General features: G+C 35.8%; 1 protein-coding gene across 2 annotated transcripts; it reads left to right on the top strand.

The window, feature by feature from the left end:
* The first annotated feature begins 14,667 nt into the window (after positions 1-14,667).
* Positions 14,668-23,575, top strand: LOC127848852 (uncharacterized). 2 transcript variants are annotated; one of them, XR_008034791.1, is made up of 4 exons: positions 14,668-15,182; positions 19,495-19,634; positions 21,799-21,972; positions 22,971-23,572. XR_008034791.1 is itself a non-coding variant. In XM_052381513.1 (3 exons), exons 1-3 carry the CDS (start codon positions 14,831-14,833, stop codon positions 23,222-23,224), a joined length of 780 nt encoding a protein of 259 aa, XP_052237473.1. In that variant the 5' UTR covers positions 14,668-14,830; the 3' UTR covers positions 23,225-23,575. The 2 variants fall into 2 exon arrangements, 1 of the variants encoding a protein (XP_052237473.1); XM_052381513.1 differs by lacking the exon at positions 19,495-19,634 and having other exon boundaries at positions 22,971-23,575.
* Positions 23,576-24,070: the final 495 nt, after the last annotated feature.

Below are 24,070 nucleotides of genomic sequence, written 5' to 3'. Positions count from 1 at the left end.
CAAGTCGTGACAAAATATATTTTCTGTTCTGAATAAAGAATGAATCGATCATCTAACAAGAGTCATCGAGAGAATAAACATGAATTGATTGATTAGTAATAAATTCCATTGAGTGAGCAAGAGAGCCCATAAAAGGGTTTTACGGTGTTAATAATTCTTTCAAGTGTTTGACTGTGGGAATTATACGTAACATTATGTTAATTTCTAGTATACGTTTACGTATGTGACTATGTCACTTCAATTTTCTAGTGTGCTACTGTGTTAATTATATGTACCTTGTATAACTGAGTCAATTATCAGGTGTTTTTGGGGGTTGTGGGGGATGGGGCCTTTAGCCCTTATCTGGGGTAAATTTTACGCGCGATTTTCCACTTTGGGGGAAAAATTGTGCGCTTTGTTCCTTAATGGGGGAAAATGTTAAGAGTCTTACTTTTACTGCTAAATTGGTTAAAAAGAAAAAAAAGAGTGTTATTTTCTTCATAGACCATCTTAACTGGGATTGACTATGGCTGACTGTGGCAGACTGAGACTCTTCTTGACAGGGACTGACTATTTTGGCGGCGTTTCCCTTTTTGCGGGATATGGTTACTTACTCTCTCATTATTACATGTGTACATGTTTGCTCTCTATTCATTGCTTTTTTCATAATGTATTACGTTTGACAAGATTAAATTGAAATATAATTGAGATATTATAATCATGAGACACATCTTTCTATTTTATTTTTTTTTTTTGGGGGGGGGGGGGGCGAATTTTTGGTCCAGAAAGGGGAAAAAAACCAGCCTAGTTTCGTGGGGGAAAACGCCGATGTTCGGCGTCCTATATATAAGGTAAAAAAAACCCTGATTATACGCGAATGCATGTGCCTTCGTCACTTATACGTAAAAGTACGAGAGAGTGTCAATAGTGCGTTCAAATGTGTGAGAGTATTACGATACGTTAAGGTATGCACCTGTCAATAACATGTATAAGTGGGCTAATGAGTCGTTATACGTTCAAGTGTGTGACTGTGTTAATTACATATTAATTGTCGGACTGTGTCAATTATATGTTTAAGTATGTTACTTCGTCAGTTATGCGTGAAAAGTACGTGACTGTGTCAATTGTACGTTAGCATGTGTTGGTGTATCAATTATACGTTAAAGTATGTACCTTTCAATAACATGTTTAATTGGGTGACCGCGTCAATTATACGTTTAAGTGTGAGACTGCCAAGTAAAAGTAAAAATGTGACTGTGTTAATTAGATATTAATTAGATCTGTGTCCGTTATACGTTAAATAATGTGACTGTGTCAATTATACATTAAAGTGGGTGGCTGTATCAATTATAAGTTAAAGTGCGTGACTTTGTTTATTTTACTTTAAAGCTTGTAAGGGTGTAAATGCTATGCTTTAGATCGTGTCAGTATCCATTATTCGTTTAAACGTGTGAGGGTGTAAATTTCATTTTTAGTGTGTGGTTGTGTCGATTCAAGTACGGAATTGTGTTCCATTTTGTTACTGTGTAAAATAAACGTTGACGTGTGTATGTCAATTATACGATAAAGTGTGTGACTGCGGTGATAATGCGTTTAAGTGTATGGCTTGATCGATTATTAATTAAAGTGTGGGACTGTGTCAATAATACGTTCAAGTGTGTGACTGTGTAAATAATACGTTCAACTGTATGACTGTGTCAATTATACATTAAGAGATGCGACTGTGCCAATTATACCGTCAAGTGGGTATGGTGGATGAAGAGAGAAAATTGCCACGAGAAAATACTTATGATCTTTGTATACTAACATATGTAAGTTTATTTGATCTGGGTATAAACGGCTGTTCAAGTTTTAACCCTGTACTGCAGATTACTGATGATGATGATTTCAAGGTAGCTGATATTTGCATAAAATAAGTTGACAAAGCATTCATTTGACTACATACACATTGTAATGTACAACTGGACCATTTTATAAAACAACCATTACCTCGTATTTTAAACAACCACATAATTACAGCAATATCTGGGGATTGATGACTTCAAATATTCGCGCCGCGGTTATTCACATTACGTGTGCCGCAACTTACACATTCTTTCCAATGATAATTTGAAAGGAGAACGCTGATTGTTCGGGGGAAAAGTAACAAGTTATTTAATTGGTAGATGTCGGATAAGACAGTCATGTGACATAGCAACGTGTTCAGTAGCAACAAGCTGCAAAACTGTATGCAACGCAATTTTAGCAGAGCACTATTTTTGTCACAAAAATGAGTTACGAAAAGAGGTTTATCAAAACGGATGTTAACATAGTTTCGTAGTACATTATCTATCGAATATTGGTGACATTGTTATTTATTGTTTTCAGATATTGAAGAAAATGATTTACTATTTAGATTTATTATTCATTAATATACGCGGGTGGGGTGATGGTAAAACGATATTCAAAAGCAGTTTTTGTTTGTAAATAGCAGTTGATTACACGCATATAACCCACAGTTATAAAGGATGATAATCTTCTTTAATCTGGTGATAAATAAATTGCTTAAATAAAGAAACAAACACATCTTAAAAAGTATCGTTCTCGATCATACATTGTATGTGTAAAAATGCATAAACATTTGTTGTTAGTTTGACGCATGTGTATGTATATGTATTTATGATTGATTTATTGTTTTTGACGATGAGCTGTATATGCTTAAGTCGCAAATAAACTATCTGTTCTGTTCTGTTCTGTCATTGGGTTGACAATTACACGAATGTCTGTTAACGTACCATACCGCGCAACTTTTCTGCAATTGCACAAATACTAAATTTGATGATTTTATTTTTAAAAACTACTTTTGAATTATTGTTTATTAATTAAATGAGTTTAAAAATCATTCTTAAATAAAACTTGCCTCAGATGGTAGTGGTGGCATAATTGGTTGTGTAAATAAACAAGCAAATTCTTTGTATTGATATCCCCCGCCATTATACTTCTGGACACAAAAGTTTTCTTGACGGATGGACAACGCCAACGTGCATCATCCTCTTATCCATATATATACTCATTCCAAGTTTCAATGAAATCCGTCAAAGAACTTCCAAGATATGGCTCCGGACACACAAAAAAGCATTTTTTTCAAGATACAAAGGGCAATAACTTCGTTATTATCCAATGGGGTACAATTCCATTTGGCGTGCATCATCCTCTTATCCATATATATATAGTCATATCAAGTTTCAATGAAATCAGCCAAAGCACTTCCAAGATATGGCTCCGGACACAAAAGTGCCGGACGGAAAAACAGAAAGACGGACGGACGGATGGACGGACAACGCCAAAACAATATCCCTCCGCCTATGGTGGGGGATAATTACTAATAATATGATTAATTTCTGACAAAACAAAAACAACATTAACTCAACAAGTTTTTAACTACGAATGCAAAATTTAATAAAAATTGTTACTAATAAACACTATATGTTTGCGAGCAATCAGTGTTGGATATTGGTTAACAAAACATTAAAATAAGCCAACCATGCAATATCTCAACTGATTTTTAACGTGAGTTAAATAAATTTGTCAATTACCTCTTTGCTAATAGACCCCAATCCCCACAGTTGGCTAGTAAAATTTTCTCGAGTAAAACAAAAATTAGCGCCAATTATCAAAACATATCCCCTATTTGTAACCACAAAGGTACCGATTTATTGCTTTATTATGCTCCCCCAAAATTTTTTGGGGGAGCATATAGTCGCCCCTTCGTCTGTCCGTGCGTGTGTCCGTCCGTCCGTGCACAATTTTTGTCCGGGCTATTTCTCAGCAATTAATGACCGGAATTCAATTTAACTTTATGGGAAGCTTCACTACCGAGAGGAAATGTGCATATTATCAGCCAGTTCTGGTAAGATGATTTTTCTCAGAGTTATGGCCCTTTTAAATTTTCCATTAACTGTACATATAGTGCAATTCTTGTCTGGGCGATTTCTCAGCAACTAATGACTGGAATTCAATGAAACTTTATGAGAAGCTTCACTACTAAGAGGAGTTGTGCATATTATCAGCCGGTTCTCGTCAGATAATTTTTCACAGAGTTATGGCCCTTTGGAATTTTCCATTGTACATATAGTGCAATTCTTGTCCGAGCTATTTCTCAGAAACTTATTACGGGAATTCAATGAAACTTAATGAGAAGCTTAAGTACCAAGATAAGATGTCCATAATATCAGCCGGTGATGGTCGGATGATTTTTCATACAGTCATGGTCCTTTGAAATTTTCTATAAACTGTACATATAGTGCAATTCTTGTCCGGGCTATTTCTCCCCAACTCCTGACTGGAATTTAATGAAGCTTTATGGGAAGCTTAACTACCTTGAGGAGATGGGCATGTTATTTGTGGGTTCTGGTTAGATGATTTATTTAAAGAGTTATGGCCCTTTGAAAAAAACACTTTGGGTAGCAGCACCCGTCTCCGACGGTTTCTTGTTACTTTGTTTGTTGACACATTTTTAATATGCTGTTCCTAATAGTCGCCAGAGGAAGTTGGTAGTATGTCGCAGGCACTACATAAAATTATACAAATTATTTAATGAAAAAGCATAATAATAATTTGGGGTCCGATATAGTATATGATTACTTTCTTGTAAATGTGTTGTAAATCTCCTCCCTTTTCAATATTGTACATTATTATCTCCCTTGTATATATGATGTGTATCAATGATTGCCTCCCCTTCCAGTGTGAGTGCCGCTATGCAGAGACCAGTGGGAGAGAGAGGCTAATGGCCCGAACATCAAGGCTCTATCCCGCACTGGTAAGAATTCATAGTTAATCATTCCATTACAGGGTTGATACAAAAATGAACTTTACTTTTATTGTGAAATCTATGTGAATTCTTTCGTTATAAGTGCTTTAACTTTGACTGTGGGTTCTGATGGAAAGGAAAAACACTACTAGTGTGCAAGCCAGAATTTTTTTTAATGGGCATTCCCACAACTTTTGTAATTTTTTTAAGTTTCATTGAATTTCAAATATTTGCCTGACATATATTTTTCCATTTTCTAAACATTAAGTAAAATAGTAATGTTAATAAATACTGTGAGACCATTATTAATCGTCAGGCATTAATTTTCGTGTATATCGTCAGTCGACCGATTGACGAATTCAAGATCCTAACGAACAATTATGTCCCATATTTGAACAATTTAAGACTGAATTACCAAAGGCACTAAAATCCAACGTGAATACGCTTACATACTCTGTCTGTTACGTAATCAAGATAAAACCGGTTTTGACACAAAAGGGTGTAGATTACACAGTGTACTTAACTGACACCTGACATTGCTCTAAAACGCGAGTGCAGTACTGCTGTATCGACTGCGTTGACCTCGTTACGTTGGAATAGTAATGATTGGCGCTAATTGTTAACAACTTTATTACCCATTGTGTGTATTGTGTTTTTCAGTGTTGTTGCAGATTATACAGCCTCCACGCAGTGGATCCGGATCAACGACAATAAACGAAATTAAAAGATGATGATGTGTGATCAACACCTGACTTTACATCTACAATACAGGTGTAAAAATAGCTTGTGCTTCGTTTAAGGGCTATCGATCTTTTAATCACTGACAGCTTTTACAAGTTGTATGATACATGTTTCAAATCATTGTTACTTGTTGCAATTGAAAACGTAACAGGTAATGATAAATAAGCAATCATGACGATAAGTTCCATCCAATCGTAGGGTAATTGTTAACAGAAATTCACGTTTATTTTTGCGCGATTTTCAGGAAATCCCCGGAAAGCACGTTTTTCGAATGGCTGAGTATGACACAATTACACATTGCTTTGTATCCTATTGCATTCAATCGAATTTAAACTCATTCGCCCATTGGTTGTTACAATTAAATCTTAACTGTGCCCTATGAAACCCCTGTCCCATAATGCACTGTTAATTTTACACTTCCGAAAATTATTGTACTTAAGTCATCAAACATTTAAGATGCAAAACGCTTGAAACTTTATTGAAAATAGTTTGCTATCACTAATTTTAACCAATAATCTTCGCACCTTCTCTAATTCGCGCCAATAAAGGTAAGATTGTTATTAGTTTGGTCATGATAATACATGAATAAGACCCATTGGTAACTGGCTTCACTGTTTCAAACACTCGTTAACGGTTTTTCGGTCCCACTAATCCGATTTTCATAATAATGATACACTAATGGGGGCAAATTACTGATCATCTGATAACAAAAGACTAGTATATTGACATGTGACAAACAGGCCCCACATCCTGCAAGTGACTCTCAAGTGTCCTCTCTCTTTCACCACTACGATTTATGGCAACCGCGATATATTTCGGACATTGGCTGACGCATTTTTTTTTCAAAGTAAGGAATTGGCGAATTTAAGTGCTGACAAAAACGTCATTTTTATAAAAATGACGAAATTTGGTGCTGACGAAAATAAATGGGTTCACAGTATGACAATTGCACGTTTCAGGTGCCAGTCCTTTGACAAAACCTGGCTCTGCATCTAATCCATTGTTGCAGTCCAGTGTGGTTGCTAAGCAGCAAATTAATAGGTGTGCTCCCAAGCCCTGCCTCCAGGCTGGTGTGGTTGCAAGGCCAGGTGTCATGCCAACCAAGCCAGCACTGCAGTCAGCTGTGGGTGCCTGGACCATCCCTGTCCAGAGGATCATACCTGGCCCTTCACTGGCTGCCAGATGGGGCCCCAGCCATTACCCACAGTCCTCTGTGAGGTGTTCAGTTGCTAGGAAACGGCAACTGGAGGAGTATGAGAATGAGGCTGCTCCCTCAGCCAAGATTCACATAACCAAGAACCTCCCAAGGTTCAGACACTTGTTCCAGTAAACAAGTGTGGGTGGAGGATAGGTATGGCTTTTATTATTTCAAAAAAAAGAAGAAAAATGAAGCATTTGCTTCACCAAAAAAACTACAACAAAATTAATGAAGATATGCTTCTCCAAAAAAAGTAAAACAAAATTAATGAAGATATGCTTCTCCAAAAAAAGTATAAAAAAAACAACACAAAATACCAAAAAAGACGTAGCGTAGATTTTGTAGTCTAGTTATCCTATTAAAACTGTATTGTAGAGTAGTTTACTGTTTTTTTTATGATCCTTCTTTGTTCAACCATGCCACATCGTGTTCATGGTTGGCTATTGGGAGACCGTGATTTCTGTATGTGGTTGCATCAATGTTGCCTTCTTTTGTTTCTCTTCTTTTTCTCATAAACTACTAAATATGATATAATTTCAGAGGGATGTTGCTCGGGTAGGAAATGTTCAATGAGATCCAATCAACTGCATATTTTGGGTACCAGTGTAACAATAGATTAAGAAAAAAAAAATCTCCCCTGTTACTTCAATTACAAGATTCAGAGTTTTGATATTATTCTTGTTATATTGTACTTTGATCATTAATGAAGTATGTTGCAGCATTTCTTTGGGGTAAAAACAAGCCATATCCTATTACTTACAATAAAAAAGAAGTTTTCTGCTCAATAACTTTAGTTGGGATGAAGATATTTGGCAGATATTGTATGTGTAGCTTACATGCAGACCATGCTTTTGGATGGACCAATTATTTAAGTAAATTCAAATGTTTGAATGTTTAAAACCTGGTTTTGTGATATCGCCATGTTTCTTGTTAATATAGACTATGTGCACTTTAACATTCTTCCAAGCAGATCTTTACTATTCAGTATTTTTCATCGGGTAGTGAAGTTTTTTTTAAATCTTGCGTCAGGGTCAATAACTGAAATTCACTAGGGGTCACATTTATGATTCATGTATTGACATTGGTACTAAAATAACTTTTGCAATATTTTCTTAATCCTCAAGGCCCATAGCTTTTTTTATATGGTATTTGAAATCAGGTAGTGGTCCTCAACAAAGTAAGGTCAAATCATGTTGCTAAATGATTCAAAACTGGTAATTCCCCTTGGGTCCCATTTTTATTTTGTATGTACCATCTGAAAGCAGTCCTCTTAAAGTTATGATCAAATTGTGTTCTTCAAGGCAAAGCTGGTCACACCCTCTGGGCCAATTGCTGAATATTCACTTAATTAGCAACGTGTTTTTCTTGTCTCATTTCAAATTTGAAACATAACTTGGGTAAGAGTTCAAGAGCCATTTTGGCCTTGTTTTTGTTTTTTAGCTTGCATTATTTTATTGCCTGCTTGTTGTCTATACATTTGGTTTGGGTTATTTGAGATTGTGGCATTATCACTTACTTTAGAAAAACTGATGATAATAATTATAACAAGGGCTGTTTGTAAAACATGCATGCCCTACATATGGGCTCTCCATTGTAGTGACAGCCATTGTGTGAATATGTTTTTTGTCACTGTGACCTTGACCTTTGACCTAGTGACCTGAAAATCAATAGGGGTCATCAGCCAGTCATGATCGATGTACCTATGAAGTTTCATGATCCTAGCCATAGGCGTTCTTGAGTTATCATCCGGAAACCATTTTACTATTTCGGGTCACCGTGACCTTGACCTTTGACCTAGTGACCTGAAAATCAATAGGGGTCATCTGCGAGTCATGATCAATCTACCTATCAAATTTCATGATCCTAGGAATAAGCGTTCTTGAGTTATCATCCGGAAACCATTTTACTATTTCGGGTCACTGTGACCTTGACCTTTGACCTAGTGACCTGAAAATCAATAGGGGTCATCTGCGAGTCATAATCAATCTACCTATCAAGTTTCATGATCCTAGGCCCAAGCGTTCTTGAGTTATCATCCGGAAACCACCTGGTGGACGGACCGACAGACCGACCGACAGAACGACAGACCGACATGTGCAAAGCAATATACCCCCTCTTCTGCGAAGGGGGGCATAATAAGTAAATGTAACTTTAAAGTTTGTGTGAAGAGTTTTCAAAAAGTTGATACTCAATTAAAACTCTAATTTTGTAAAGCAGTATCCTGTTTGGGACTTAGACATAAAAAGGCAACAAGTTTACATGTTTTTATTTCATGAATGCTTATGAAATGTGTTTTTGTTTTAATTGTTAATCTAGAAGAAAATTCTGAAGATTGTGCACAGTTGCTTTTTCAATATTATTTTTTTAAATAAAGAATGTCAGTCAAATTGACTTAGAGAGATGTCCACTATTTTGATATTTGGCAATGAGGCTTTACAATTCTATAAAATGTTTATTAATTAAAAAAAAACATCATAAAAATGAAAGACTCACATTTTCTTCCCAAGTGAAGATCTGTATAATTTTTTCATGCCGGTTCTCGTCAGATAATTTTTCACAGAGTTATGGCCCTTTGGAATTTTCCATTGTACATATAGTGCAATTCTTGTCCGAGCTATTTCTCAGAAACTTATTACGGGAATTCAATGAAACTTAATGAGAAGCTTAAGTACCAAGATAAGATGTCCATAATATCAGCCGGTGATGGTCGGATGATTTTTCATACAGTCATGGTCCTTTGAAATTTTCTATAAACTGTACATATAGTGCAATTCTTGTCCGGGCTATTTCTCCCCAACTCCTGACTGGAATTCAATGAAGCTTTATGGGAAGCTTAACTACCTTGAGGAGATGGGCATGTTATTTGTGGGTTCTGGTTAGATGATTTATTTAAAGAGTTATGGCCCTTTGAAAAAACACTTTGGGTAGCAGCACCCGTCTCCGACGGTTTCTTGTTACTTTGTTTGTTGACACATTTTTAATATGCTGTTCTTAATAGTCGCCAGAGGAAGTTGGTAGTATGTCGCAGGCACTACATAAAATTATACAAATTATTTAATGAAAAAGCATAATAATAATTTGGGGTCCGATATAGTATATGATTACTTTCTTGTAAATGTGTTGTAAATCTCCTCCCTTTTCAATATTGTACATTATTATCTCCCTTGTATATATGATGTGTATCAATGATTGCCTCCCCTTCCAGTGTGAGTGCCGCTATGCAGAGACCAGTGGGAGAGAGAGGCTAATGGCCCGAACATCAACGCTCTATCCCGCACTGGTAAGAATTCATAGTTAATCATTCCATTACAGGGTTGATACAAAAATGAACTTTACTTTTATTGTGAAATCTATGTGAATTCTTTCGTTATAAGTGCTTTAACTTTGACTGTGGGTTCTGATGGAAAGGAAAAACACTACTAGTGTGCAAGCCAGAATTTTTTTTAATGGGCACTCCCACAACTTTTGTAATTTTTTTAAGTTTCATTGAATTTCAAATATTTGCCTGACATATATTTTTCCATTTTCTAAACATTAAGTAAAATAGTAATGTTAATAAATACTGTGAGACCATTATTAATCGTCAGGCATTAATTTTCGTGTATATCGTCAGTCGACCGATTGACGAATTCAAGATCCTAACGAACAATTATGTCCCATATTTGAACAATTTAAAGGGGCCATTTCACAGATTTTGGCATTTGTTTAACTTATTCATTAAATGCTTTATATTGATAAATGTAAACATTGGATCGTAAAAGCTCCAGTAAAAAATCAAGAAAAAAATTAAAAAAAGGAAAAGAACATTGCCCGGAGCAGGTTTCGAACCAGTGACCCCTGGAGTCCTGCCAGAGTCCTGAAGTAAAAACGCTTTAGCCTACTGACCTATTCCGCCGAGTACACATTCTTGACGTATTTTATACCTTATATAAGCAATCTTCGTAGTTTCACAAAATTTAACGACAAAAACAGAACTCTCCAAATTATTCAATCGTTTCGCGTTGCAACGCTTTATAATTTTTAGGTTTTAAAATCGTCAAAAGATGCATATAATGGCTATATTAGAGCATGGTTAATGTTCAGTATTACTGTTTCCTCACAAATATTATAACTAAAACGAAAACTTACGAATCTGAAACAACTTTTTTCAATTTTGTCAATTTACCAAAGCGTGAAAAGATCCCTTTAAGACTGAATTACCAAAGGCACTAAAATCCAACGTGGATACGGTTACATACTCTGTCTGTTACGTAATCAAGATAAAACCGGTTTTGACACAAAAGGGTGTAGATTACACAGTGTACTTAACTGACACCTGACATTGCTCTAAAACGCGAGTGCAGTACTGCTGTATCGACTGCGTTGACCTCATTACGTTGGAATAGTAATGATTGGCGCTAATTGTTAACAACTTTATTACCCATTGTGTGTATTGTGTTTTTCAGTGTTGTTGCAGATTATACAGCCTCCACGCAGTGGATCCGGATCAACGACAATAAACGAAATTAAAAGATGATGATGTGTGATCAACACCTGACTTTACATCTACAATACAGGTGTAAAAATAGCTTGTGCTTCGTTTAAAGGCTATCGATCTTTTAATCATTGACAGCTTTTACAAGTTGTATGATACATGTTTCAAATCATTGTTACTTGTTGCAATTGAAAACGTATCAGGTAATGATAAATAAGCAATCATGACGATAAGTTCCATCCAATCGTAGGGTAATTGTTAACAGAAATTCACGTTTATTTTTGCGCGATTTTCAGGAAATCCCCGGAAAGCACGTTTTTCGAATGGCTGAGTATGACACAATTACACATTGCTTTGTATCCTATTGCATTCAATCGAATTTAAACTCACTCGCCCATTGGTTGTTACAATTAAATCTGAACTGTGCCCTATGAAACCCCTGTCCCATAATGCACTGTTAATTTTACACTTCCGAAAATTATTGTACTTAAGGATGTTCGATCGTTTTCACTTTACGGTAATTGATTCTCTATATCGTGAAAATTAAAAACCTTTATATATTTTCACGGTTTCAAAAGATTAGGTTGGAATAAACAAGTGAACATTCTAGTTTTACTGTTTTGATTATGCGCCTATAAATTTTCGGCATTTACATATTTTCGAGATTTACTGCAATGAAACCCAATCGCACATTCTCGGCCCTTTCCGTTAAACATCGGATAAGTACCTCGAAGGAGATTGTATGAATACACATTTCGGAAGCGGTATTGCGGTCTACCTACGCGGGCCTACGCGAATCAAAATTACATAGTAAAAACAAACATGGCCGGTTTTGCGAGTTGTTTACATTTTGCAAAGATGAAAATGGGGATTTTTTATGCTATGAAGCCAGAGCAAGTACAAACTCTACAGGAATTATGGACGCCGTCGTTGTTATTGTTTTTGTTGTTGTAACATTCTTAGAATGGTATCACGTGGGCAGACTACTTTCAACCCGTATTTCTCCCGAGTCCGATTATGATAATCTGCGAGGGGTACCGAATGCAATGAAACCAAGCGTTCGATTGCTTGACGTCACTTCGTGATCGACATCGATGAAACGGTCCTCGGATGTTTCGCCCCCAAGACGTTTCCGCCCTGGTCGTTTCGAACCTGGTCGTTTCGCCCCCATATTAGGTGCGAAACGACCAGGAACTAGGTGTTGAGTAGTTTAATTGGTGACCATTATATAATCATCAAAGAAAGTACCCTGAATCAATAATGTAAGTATATTAGTGGAACACTAGGTGTTGAGTAGTTAAATTGGTGACCATTATATTCAATAATGTAAGTATATCACGCATTTATCCGACAAAGGGTAGGTGATAAAAGCAATTAGCCACCATAAGTATATATATTAATGTAAAATGAATGCAGATATTTTTTTAATTGACTTGATAATCACAATCCAATCAATTTGATATGAGTATCTTTTATAAGCGGGTTATATAGATATATATATATATAAGAGGCAATTGACCGTAAATTTAAATAGCATGAGTCTTAAATTAACAATGTATTTCATTCCCTCATTATGTAATTATGATAAAACAGGTGTTAGTTATGGTAGCTATAGCGCTTACCATTTGTAGAAAACGAAATGTGAAAACATTTGGAGATCTGTATTAAAAGAATAACAGTGCTGCTATATATTGTAATGTAAATAATTACGACTCTTTCAGTTTATAAATGTGCTTTGCTGTAATTTATTATTGTGTGCTATGTATACTCGAATAAACTATGTGTTCTGTTCTATTATATTCCAAAAAATATTCCAAAAAATATTCATGTAGTGCAATTTCATATTTAATACAATACAATGTATGGAAATAAAACAGTTGGTTTCTTGTATGCGTGATATTCTAGTATAGTATTACTATTTATTAAATTCAATTAAAAATGACTTTGTAACTGGAAATAATAATAAGAAAGTGATGACATGTGTAAATAAGTAGTAGTGTTTCTTATTTTATCTAAATAGCAGCGATAGTATATTTATTATCTCTGTTATATAATGTACTTGTGTATAGTAAGAAATTCTAGTCATAAGTTGATGGTATATTGAATATATTTTGTGTATAGAATCTATTATATAGGAAAAATACAGAAAGCCACTGTTAACCAGTTCACTTAGGTCGTCGCTCTTTTACATCATTTTTCACTATGCGCATTAGTACCCAGTTTTACAAACACCAGTGTTGTATCAACTTCAATATTTTATAACAGGTGTTTAACATAAGGTTAACAGGGGCAAATCTGTAAGATTGGCCATGCATGTTTGTAAATTGTGTTATTTTATGTATTATTATATTGTACATGTCATGGACGAGACAATAAACCTTGAAACTCTATGTTTAAGTCGTAAGACATAATTAAACATCTTAAATGCGATAAGTTCCATTGATTAACTTGACAGCTTACGCACAAAGTGGTGCTTAGGCAACAATCATTTACTGACACCCGCCTTCGATTGTCAATAAATAAACAAATCAGTTTTTTTTTAAATGGATATTTGATTAAGAGTATGAACAGGTGTTATAAACATGCCATTCAATGCGGACAGCTTATTTTAACATTGCCACTAATCCGATGTTGTTGCGTAATGTTATTTTAACTATCAGATAAAGATCGTCGTGTATTCGCTTCACAGTAAAAAGGATTTTAAAAAATGTCGTTTTTTTAGGGTTATTATTATTATTTATTTATAATGAAATGATAAATCAACTTGTTCATCTATGTACTTGATTTACTAATAAAACGATATACATTTACTTATAATAAAAAAGTTATTATATAATCCATCGATATATTTTATGTAATTAATTAAATAACATGGCTATAGTCTAAGTAGTTTTGTATGTAGTTGACAAAAAGACAGTAATTCATCAGTACTTAATCAATAAAATTATATCTTAAATTGTAACATTAAATTACATGGCAGTAGTTTTGTATGTATTTTTTCGTATTAATTTATAATAGTGAAAAGTCTATGTAGAGCTCTATTTTCGCGTTCTGCTAGTGTTTGGGCTGTTATACCTAAGTATTTAAAGGATGTCACTATTTCTAATAATTCTCCGTAAAGGTAGAAGTTGTAATTTGTATGGCGATTACTTTTTTCTTAGATCGAGACCTTTGTTTTAGATGTATTTATTTTAAGAGACGCTATGCAGTAATTAAACAATAATTCATGCATTTCACAGGTATTTCTCTTGAGGAATACAAAGCCGCTGTGACGTCAGGATGCGAGCTTGACTTCGTCTGCAGTCCTTGTTCTAAAAAAGAACAGACACATAGATCAGAGGCCGATATTGATGGGGGCGAAACGACCAGGTGCGAAACGACCAGGGCGGAAACGTCTTGGGGGCGAAATAACTAGGGTGCGAAAAGACTTGGGCGCGAAACGTCTGTAAATCGATGAAACGCTTGCTTACGCTGTAGATGTTATTTTCTGTGCAAATACAAGCGTTTATTGATAACGAAACGATAATGTGTCAACAATGAGAATCAGATACTTGGCTTAATAATTTTCATTTAAAATGTCTAATTTGGATATAATTCGGAATACAAAACGAAACTTAAAAGTTTTTTTTTAAACGTTCCAAAGAACAATATGGATTTCAATAGAAATACTATTTCCACCGACAATCAAGATTTCCGGTATGACCACTGTTATTTTGACGATTTTTCTATCGGATCGTCGGTAAGCGTGACCACATGTGACAACAGCGATGCCAGTTGGAAAATTAGTAGACGTGTCGTTGAACTCGACACATTGGCCGAATCGCTTTCAGCATGCAGTTCTTGCCAAGTGCCCATGAATTTACTTAACACAGTAGGAAGCAGGGATTTCGGACAGGCATGTGTTTTGGAAATACAGTGTAGCAATTGTGGTGCCATCAATAATGTGGCTTCTGGACGGAAACATGACAGAGTTTATGACATGAACACAAAGCTTGCATTAGGTAAGACTTTTTTGTCTTTTTGGTACATTGGTGCATTATATCATGATTTATTGTCTAAATTACTTTTGAATACATTCAGATAGTTATCTCAAAGTACATGTAATTCCTGTGTAGTCTACATGCATACATTTTTTTTATATTGTACTTGCTATATTTTTCCTTCATATTTTGTCTGATAAATCATTTACTGCCAGTAAACACAATTACAGTAGAATGTGAATGGTTCATTGGTTGTCCTTAGTTAAACATGTATATTTTAACCCTTTGCATGCTGGGAAATTTGTCATCTGCTAAAATGACGTCTGCCAGGGCTTTTTTTCCTGACTTTGTGAAGCGGCCCTGGCCCCTCACTTTGTGAAAAAATGAGTCGCGAACTTGTCAAAATTTTGAAAAATTGAGTCGCGAACTTTTCAAAATTGTGAAAAATTGAGTCGCGAACTTCTTAAAATTGTGAAAAAACGAGTCGCGAACTTCTTTAAATTGTGAAATTCAAAGTTCAATGCATTAGCATAGCTAAAGCATGTTAAACACTTGAATATTATCAAAATTTCCTTAAATAATGCAATAAAGGCATATTTTCCTTCTATGAATACTGTATTTGATACAATAACAACACATATACATATATCTGATTTGCAAAAAATTATTCATGTACCAAATGCAACTAAAATACCTGGTCCCAACAATTCTTTACCACAGGAATAACATTTATAAACATAGAACATTTCAAGGGCACATAACTCAGACATGTTAGTGTTTTTCCCAGGAGGGCAAAGGGGCATGGCGCATTACTTTCAAAAAGGGCATTTTAGCGCGCAGTTTAGGCAAAAAAGGGCAAAAACGTTCCCTGAATACCTGAATTACGGGGCAACATGTAATCGCATCTGAAGCAGTTGTGGAAAAAATAACATATAAACAAGCACATTTAATGATAATTGATGTATTAAACATATGATTTATATTAATATTTTTACCTTGCAATGTACATTTAAGTTCCATGCTGTTTCAATAAACTGTACAGCACGACAAACATAATAAAGCAATATATGCATATGAGTCTGATTATACACAGATACACTAACATATAAATGAAACCATGTTTGTCTTATCCCATTTTCTAACAATAATCTTGCCAGATGTTTAAAATAACATTGCGAGTAAATTGATCGCTAACGATATGCAAACACTCGTTTCCGTGACATACATCCACCAAGTAGATTACAAATAAATAAATAATGTTGTTGCTATCTAAAACATTTTATGCATCGTTGATTATCACAGACATTTCATTAATTCCTTCTTAATGTATAATCTCCATCGTTAATTCGATCGTTTACGACGTTATTTGCCATTTTTGCAGAGTCACAATTTATTTCTGTATAGTCCACCATGTGGTTCAAATGTCAAATGATGTAAGCGACAGGTGCGCATAGCAACGTTAAATCGTATACGCGATTCGCATTTTGTTAAATAAGTATAGTTCTCAGTAATTATTTCAATAATTAGATCTAATTATCTTAAAGACGAAAGCGATAAAGAATAAATTTGTTTGTGTTTTTAAATGTAATTATGGGTAAAAATATATGTTTTGATATAACTGAATAACGCATGCAATGCACAATTGCCACGAGAATAACATCGAGTTTTTCATCAAAAGTCTCCGAAGTAACGATTTTATCGTGGAGGAGTACACATTGCCGACCGAAAAGTGCGCTTGGTATAACATAGCCTCTGGCATTATCGATTGATACTGACACAGGGTTATTCACGCATGACTAATTCACAGCTTTGGAGCAGTCTACCTATAAATCGAGCACTGTAATAGATTAAATCTGCTCAAATAATATAGTCGATTAGACGTTGACGTCTCTCGAGTAAATCAAACACAGTCGGAGCGTCACAGACAATCAAGAACGCTGATTTTACGGACCAAGTTAGATCGTAAGGCAATAAAGATGTTATCGATAAGGGCGCGTGACGAAATTTGCCTTTGAAAAGAAGGGCGCGTGGCGAAATTTGCCTTTGAAAAGGGCAGCGTGGCGATCCGGGAGGGCGGCGTGGCTTTTCGCCACGCTAAAATGGCCTGGGAAAAACACTACATGTTCTGGACTTTACAGCTTTAGAACTCTGTTCTTTTTACTCTTGAAAATGTCAATAATTCTCTCAAAATCTGAAGAGGAAAATTCCTTCTTCATGATAATTTTCATGTTCTGTGAGCCTGACCCTCACCAGTGTATGATGATCTCCCTGGGAGGTTGTCATTTGATCTGAAACATTAGGTATACATTGAAAAACAGTACTTTTGTAAGAAATGTAAACAAGGTATTTTATTTTTCACATTTTTTCACAAAGCATAAATAGACTACATACAAAGTTTGAATCATGAATATGTGTCATGAATATGCATTTAAATGAAAAAAATATATATGAAAAAACCACATTATAACATGTACTTTAACCAAGATTTCCAATTGTTAACAGATACGAATAACAAGTCTCGGTCATCAATACTAGGGGACGTTTTGACTAGGGGCCGTTTTGACTAGCTTCCATCAATACATAAGCCGCGGCAGATACTTTCACTTTTATCAAATGACTTTCCTTATAAGTTATAATGTTATCAATGTGCATGTTTCAAATCTTACCCTTCTGTAGAAAGCTTTTGTTTCTTTACTCCTATCCCAAATTTAAATCAATCGGGATTATTTTGCGTTTTTTTTTAATTTTCTTCGTGTAGTAGAGAGCGTATGTGTATTTCAGAGTTTATTTACAGGTCCTACTGGCCTCTTCACGAGGTTATAGTAGCCCGACCTGCCCCTGTGACCTTTCAGGGGAGAAAGATTAATTTAGAGCCAAAGTAGGTCAAATTTACCCCGGCTTCCCGGGTATTCGCCAAAGAAATAATTTAGATCCAAATAGACCAGTGCACGGTGGCCAATGAGACCTTAATGTGCACTGGTAGTAAGACAATCTCAAAAGACAAATTCATGTCTGAACGCAGCACCGCTGCAGCACACAGCTCCGCCTTTATGGCCCACTTGTTGTCATCAGCCGTCGTCTTCATCCCCGAGACGGTTTCCCCAGCGCGTTGAGCGCACTAGGTACCGCCACCCCGGGGTCCCTCTTTAAAGCCAACCCCTCGATGTTCTTGGGCTTCCCCCTCGCGCAGAAGCGCAAGACCCAGGTCCGTCCCGTATGTCCCCCACACTGGTGGTCTTGCTGTCCCGCCGTCCCCGGCCCTCTTCAGACGGGACCTCTGGCAGGTCCGGGCCGGCGAACTCTCGACGATAAACAGCGGGTGACAAGTCCGCTGCATCTTGGAGAAGACAGCAATCCCAGCAGTGTAGAAGACGTCCGGCTCGAGGGTGACGGACTCTGCTGGATTAGCAGAGCCACCCGCAGAAGTTCCCCTCTATAAGGAAATATGTACAGGTGAGAAAATCTTCTGCGGGCGACTCTCGCCTCGGTCGCAACGCGCACGCTCCAGCAGCTGACCGAGAGCGTTCGGCGTCGCCATTTTTTATAGTGACGGCGCTGGGCAGAGCTTTTACTATTTACGCCGGTTTCACCGGTTACACAACACTTTAAAATAGATTAAAATAAACAAACATCGGTAACGCGAGTCGACAGTTTTTCGCGAATTCGGAATTAAAAACGAGGTTATGAAACTTATATTTCTGTTCCGAAATGGCCGTTTTTGACAGTTTTGAGCACAAAAAGTCCGTTTTTCACGATTTAAAACGGCCGTTTTTGTAAATATTCACGGCCATGTCAAGTTTGTGAATTGGCCGTGTCAAAATTGTGAAATGTCCGTCCACGGCCAATCGCAAAGAAGGAAAAAAAGCCCTGCGTCTGCTAAATTTCTAAAATGAGCATTTTCTTCGATTTTTTTCAAATAATACTATCAGAATAGCAAACAGTTTGGATCCTGATGAGACGCCACGTTCTGTGGCGTCTCATCTGGATCCAGACTGTTTGCACAGGCCTTCAAAATTCGGTTCCCGCACTGAAAGGGTTAAAGTGACATAAGTTTATTTTCTTCCTGGAGCCCTATTTATTAATACCGGTAATAGAAATGAAATTTTGCAAGTTTACAAAACATAAATATTCTCAATTCGTCAAATACGTATTGGTTTTGAAAATAAAGGGCTTAAATTAATTATTATTTGTGTGTATGTAGATCTCTAGGTCTTATAAAATTATGAAACTTTTGTAAATTATTGACATTAAATCATATTATTTTATTCCGCATAAGCATATTCTAGCATTGTGGATTGTAAACTGTTCTGTCATTTACTGCAATCTGTTTCAGGTAAATCACAAACTGGGTGTTTCACCTGGGACTTTCACATCGAAAATGGCCCTTCCCCGTGACCTCCAGCACAAAAAAGAAAGGCTATAGCTGTTGCTCGTGCAGCAAAACAGCGACGCATAAGACTAAAAACTGGAACGGTATTTTTAATTATGGGCATTTTATTTTTAAAACACAGTATTCTTCATGTGTATGCCCCAAATTGGCGACTTAGTTTTCGAACTGTCTGTGGGTCGGTCGGTCAGCCCGTCATACTTTTCGTGCCTGTTCTCTAATTCAAATAGTTTTCATCCGATCTTCACCAAACTTGGTCAGAAGCTGTGTCTAGACCAAGTTCGAACATGGCCATGTGGAATCCTGGGTTTCTTACAATTGTATGGATTATTAGCTCATCTATTTTTTGAAAAAAAATTATGAGCTATTGTCATCACCTTGGCGTCGGCGTTGGCGTTGGCGTCGGCGTCCGGTTAAGTTTTGCGTTTAGGTCCACTTTTCTCAGAAAGTATCAATGCTATTGCATTCAAACTTGGTACACTTACTTACTATCATGAGGGGACTGGGCAGGCAAAGTTAGATAACTCTGGCGTGCATTTTGACAGAATTATGTGCCCTTTTTATACTTAAAAAATTGAAAATTTTGGTTAAGTTTTGCGTTTAGTTCCACTTTTCTCAGTAAGTATCAATGCTATTGCATTCAAACTTGGTACACTTACTTACTATCATGAGGGGACTGGGCAGGCAAAGTTAGATAACTCTGGCATTCATTTTGACAGAATTATGTGCCCTTTTTATACTTAGAAAATTGACAGTTTTGGTTAAGTTTTGTGTTTAAGTCCATTTTATTCCTTAAGCATCAAAGCTATTGCTTTCATACTTGCAACACTTACTAACTATCATAAGGGGACTGTGCAGGCAAAGTAATGTAACTCTGACTGGCATTTTGACAGAATTATGTGCCCTTTTTATACTTAGAAAATTGAAAATTTGATTAAGTTTTGTGTTTAGATCCACTTTATTCCTACAGTATCAAAGCTATTGCTTTCATACTTGCAAGATTTATGAACTATCATAAGGGGACGGTGCAGGCAAAGTTATGTAACTCTGACTGGCATTTGGACGGAATTATGGGCCCTTTATACTTAGAAAATTGAAAATTTGGTTAAGATTTATGTTTTGGTCCACTTTACCCCTAAAGTATCATAGATATTGCTTTCATACTTGGAACACTCACAAACTATCATAAGGGTACAGTAAAAGGACAAGTTGCATAACTCTGGTTGTCATTGTTACGGAATTATGGCCCTTTTTTGACTAAGTAACTTTTAATATATGGTTAAATTTTGTGTTTCGATCCACTCGAAGTATCAAGGCTATTGCTTTCAAACTTCAAATACTTACATGCTATCATGAGGTTACTGTACCTGGCAACTTGAATTTTACTTTGACCTTTGAATGACCTTGACTCTCAAGGTCAAATTATTAAATTTTGCTAAAATTGCCATAACTTCTTTATTTATGATTAGATTTGATTGATACTTTGATGAAACTACTCTTACCTGACATACCACAATAGACTTCACCCAAACCATCCCCCGTGCCCTCCCCCCCCTCCCCCCCCCCCTAATTTTTTTTTATTTTTTTTTATTTTTTTAAGATCATCTCACAAATGACCACCACACCCTCACACTATGCCCCCACCCCACCCCCCCACCCCACCCCCCCCCCCCAATTTTTTTTTTGATTTTTTTTTTTTTAAGATCATCTCACAAATTATCACCACACACCCTCACACTATACCCCCCCCCATTTTTTTTTTAAACGGTTATGTTTGAAATACCGTCCAACCATCGCACCCAAAACCCCCCCCCCCCCCCCCCCCCCCCGATTTTTTTTCTTTTTTTTTTTCGCTTTTTTTCGTCCACAGCCCCACACTATACACCCCTCTTCACTCCACTCCTCCCTCCTTTGTGATTGAAAATGAGAGTCCCTTCACCTTTAAAAAGGAAATAGATGAACAGTCTGCACCCGCAAGGCGGTGCTCTTGTTTTTTATATTGTTACAAAGTTGAAATATGGGGCATCCGTGTCGTGTGGACACATTTCTTGTTTGAGATTGTTTCAATAGATCCATCAATTATATATATGCAAAGTAGTAGGCACATTTTAAAGCATATGCTAATGTTTGTAAATTGATTATTGTAAAAGCATTAATGTGCTGTGTAATCATTTCTTTAAATAAAAATTGGAGATAACCCATGAAGGTGCAAGCACATTTTCCAATTTGAAATTCTGTTTTCCTGTTCAGGCATTCAAAGGACAGTGCAAGAAGTACGAGCGGGACCAATATACTGTTCAAACATAGAGGACCAAGATGTTGAAGTTACAACTTTACCCCCACCTGTACCCAAGCCTCGTCCAGCAGGGCTAGACACTACTGGGAAGGAATTTGTTTTCTTTGATTTGGAAACAAGAGGGTTAGGTAAAGTTTATTTTTAACAAATTCCTTATTCACAGTGTTGCACATACAGATGTTTATCTTGGTCCAATTCAGGTATTTAGGTACTCTAAATCTCAAAAATTCAACTTCTATTAAAAAATATACATATTTACTTACATGTGTAACATAATTCAACCTGCTACTGCTGTGTAACTCGATGTGAGATATCGTGTCAATTGTTGGTCAACCTAGCATATGATTGAATTGCAACAAGAGTTATGTTCAGACTAATTTCTCATTTTGCTTTCATATAATAAATCATTCTTAATCTGTATTGATAAAATGATAGTAAATACCACTTAGATGATGCAATGTTACATTACCCACAACTGGCTATAGTATATTATTGTGCATCATTTAAGAATTTAAACACTCTTCTCTTCGCTTCTTCAGATTTATAAATAAATAAGATGCCAAAAACTTACTTTGATATATTCATGAATCGAAGAATAGAGCTTTTCAATTTTTATAATAACAGTTATTATGCCCCCCCTCTGAAGAGAGAGTTAATATTGTTTTGCTGGATAATGGTCTGTCGGTAGATCATTTAGTTTCCGATCAATAATTTGTCAACTTTCTCACGGATTGGCTTTTTACTTTCCATGTGCATAGGGATTGGACAGTATATAACACCTATTTAAATTATGGTCACTTGGTGAAAGGTCAAGATCACAATAAGTGTGAAAATTGTTTCCGATTAATAACCCTTCCACTAAAAAACTCTCTTAAACCACAATGCATAGAGAATGGATGTAAAGGAACCTCTTCTACGATTGTTCAAATTAAGCTTCAAAATAAGTCCTGTCCTGGGGAGGGGGGGGGGGGCAATGTTTGTCCCTTTTATGTTTATTTTAAACTCTGCAAAAGTATTTTAAGAAGTTTACATTGTACTTGGGCGAGCGACCCAAGGCTCTCTGATTAATGGAGCTAAAATGGATTTTGTGCAATTTCTATGTAAAATTTTTGTTTTGTTTTTTCAGAGCGTACTTCTCACATAATTCAGATAGCTGCAGTGCATTCAACTGGTCAGTTTTCAACATATGTGATGCCTGAGAAGAAGATGTCCTTGAAAGCGTCAGAAATAACTGGAGTGACAGTTGTTGGCGACTCTATGCTTGTTAAGGGACATAAAGTAACAGCTGTCCCCATCAAATCTGCATTGACAAGTTTTATAACATTCTTACAGAAATTTTCACCAGAAATTTTAGTTGGGCATAACATAGAGTGTATTTGATTGTAGTGTTGCTTTGAACATCAACATGTTTTTTTTCATGTGTTACATCTGAAATATTTCCATAAGTATGTACCGGGTATATAATAAATATTTCTACGTGTATCAAATTTCAGTTGATAACTTTATTTGTTATGGAGCAGTTATTATAAAGATTTGTTTTAATTACTATTACAATGTGAGTAATTATATTTTTGAAATTAAGTCCATATTAAAAGGTCTGTAGCCAAAAAAAATCCACGGTGACCTATCAATTTCTTAAATTCATTTTTATGCTAAGCTAGTTTACTTTAATTATTGAGAACTTCAAATGAATATGAAAATTACATCAACAGAAATTTGTATCTGTATTGTATGTCATCGATTTTTGAACTGTGCAATAAAAAGTTCAAAACAAACAAAAAACTAGTCATACTTATGTCTCATTACTTTTTACCATTTCCAATATTTTTGGTTTTAAATGTGTTCAGTATGATAATACAAATGTTACAGTTGCTGATCTAATACAATCTCAATACTACTAGTCCATTTTAAATGTTTTACACACAACGTTTTACCGTACCCCCAATTTTATTCCCCGCAAAAATGACCTTTTCTCAAACGCACATGGCATTTAAAAACCGTCAATATCTCAAAATTATTCACGGTGACCCCCCTTTTTTATTTGATATTTACTTCAGATACATATCCATTAATCACCCTACAAAAAATTATAGCATTCTGGATATTTTTTTAAAAATCACGAAACGATCGAACATCCTTAAGTCATCAAACATTTAAGATGCAAAACGCTTGAAACTTTATTGAAAATAGTTTGCTATCACTCATTTTAACCAATAATCTTCGCAC

This window comes from Dreissena polymorpha, chromosome 10, assembly GCF_020536995.1.
Source record: "Dreissena polymorpha isolate Duluth1 chromosome 10, UMN_Dpol_1.0, whole genome shotgun sequence".
Taxonomy (NCBI): domain Eukaryota; kingdom Metazoa; phylum Mollusca; class Bivalvia; order Myida; family Dreissenidae; genus Dreissena; species Dreissena polymorpha.
Note: the sequence above shows the minus strand (reverse complement) of the source record. Positions and strands in the feature narration are given on the sequence as shown.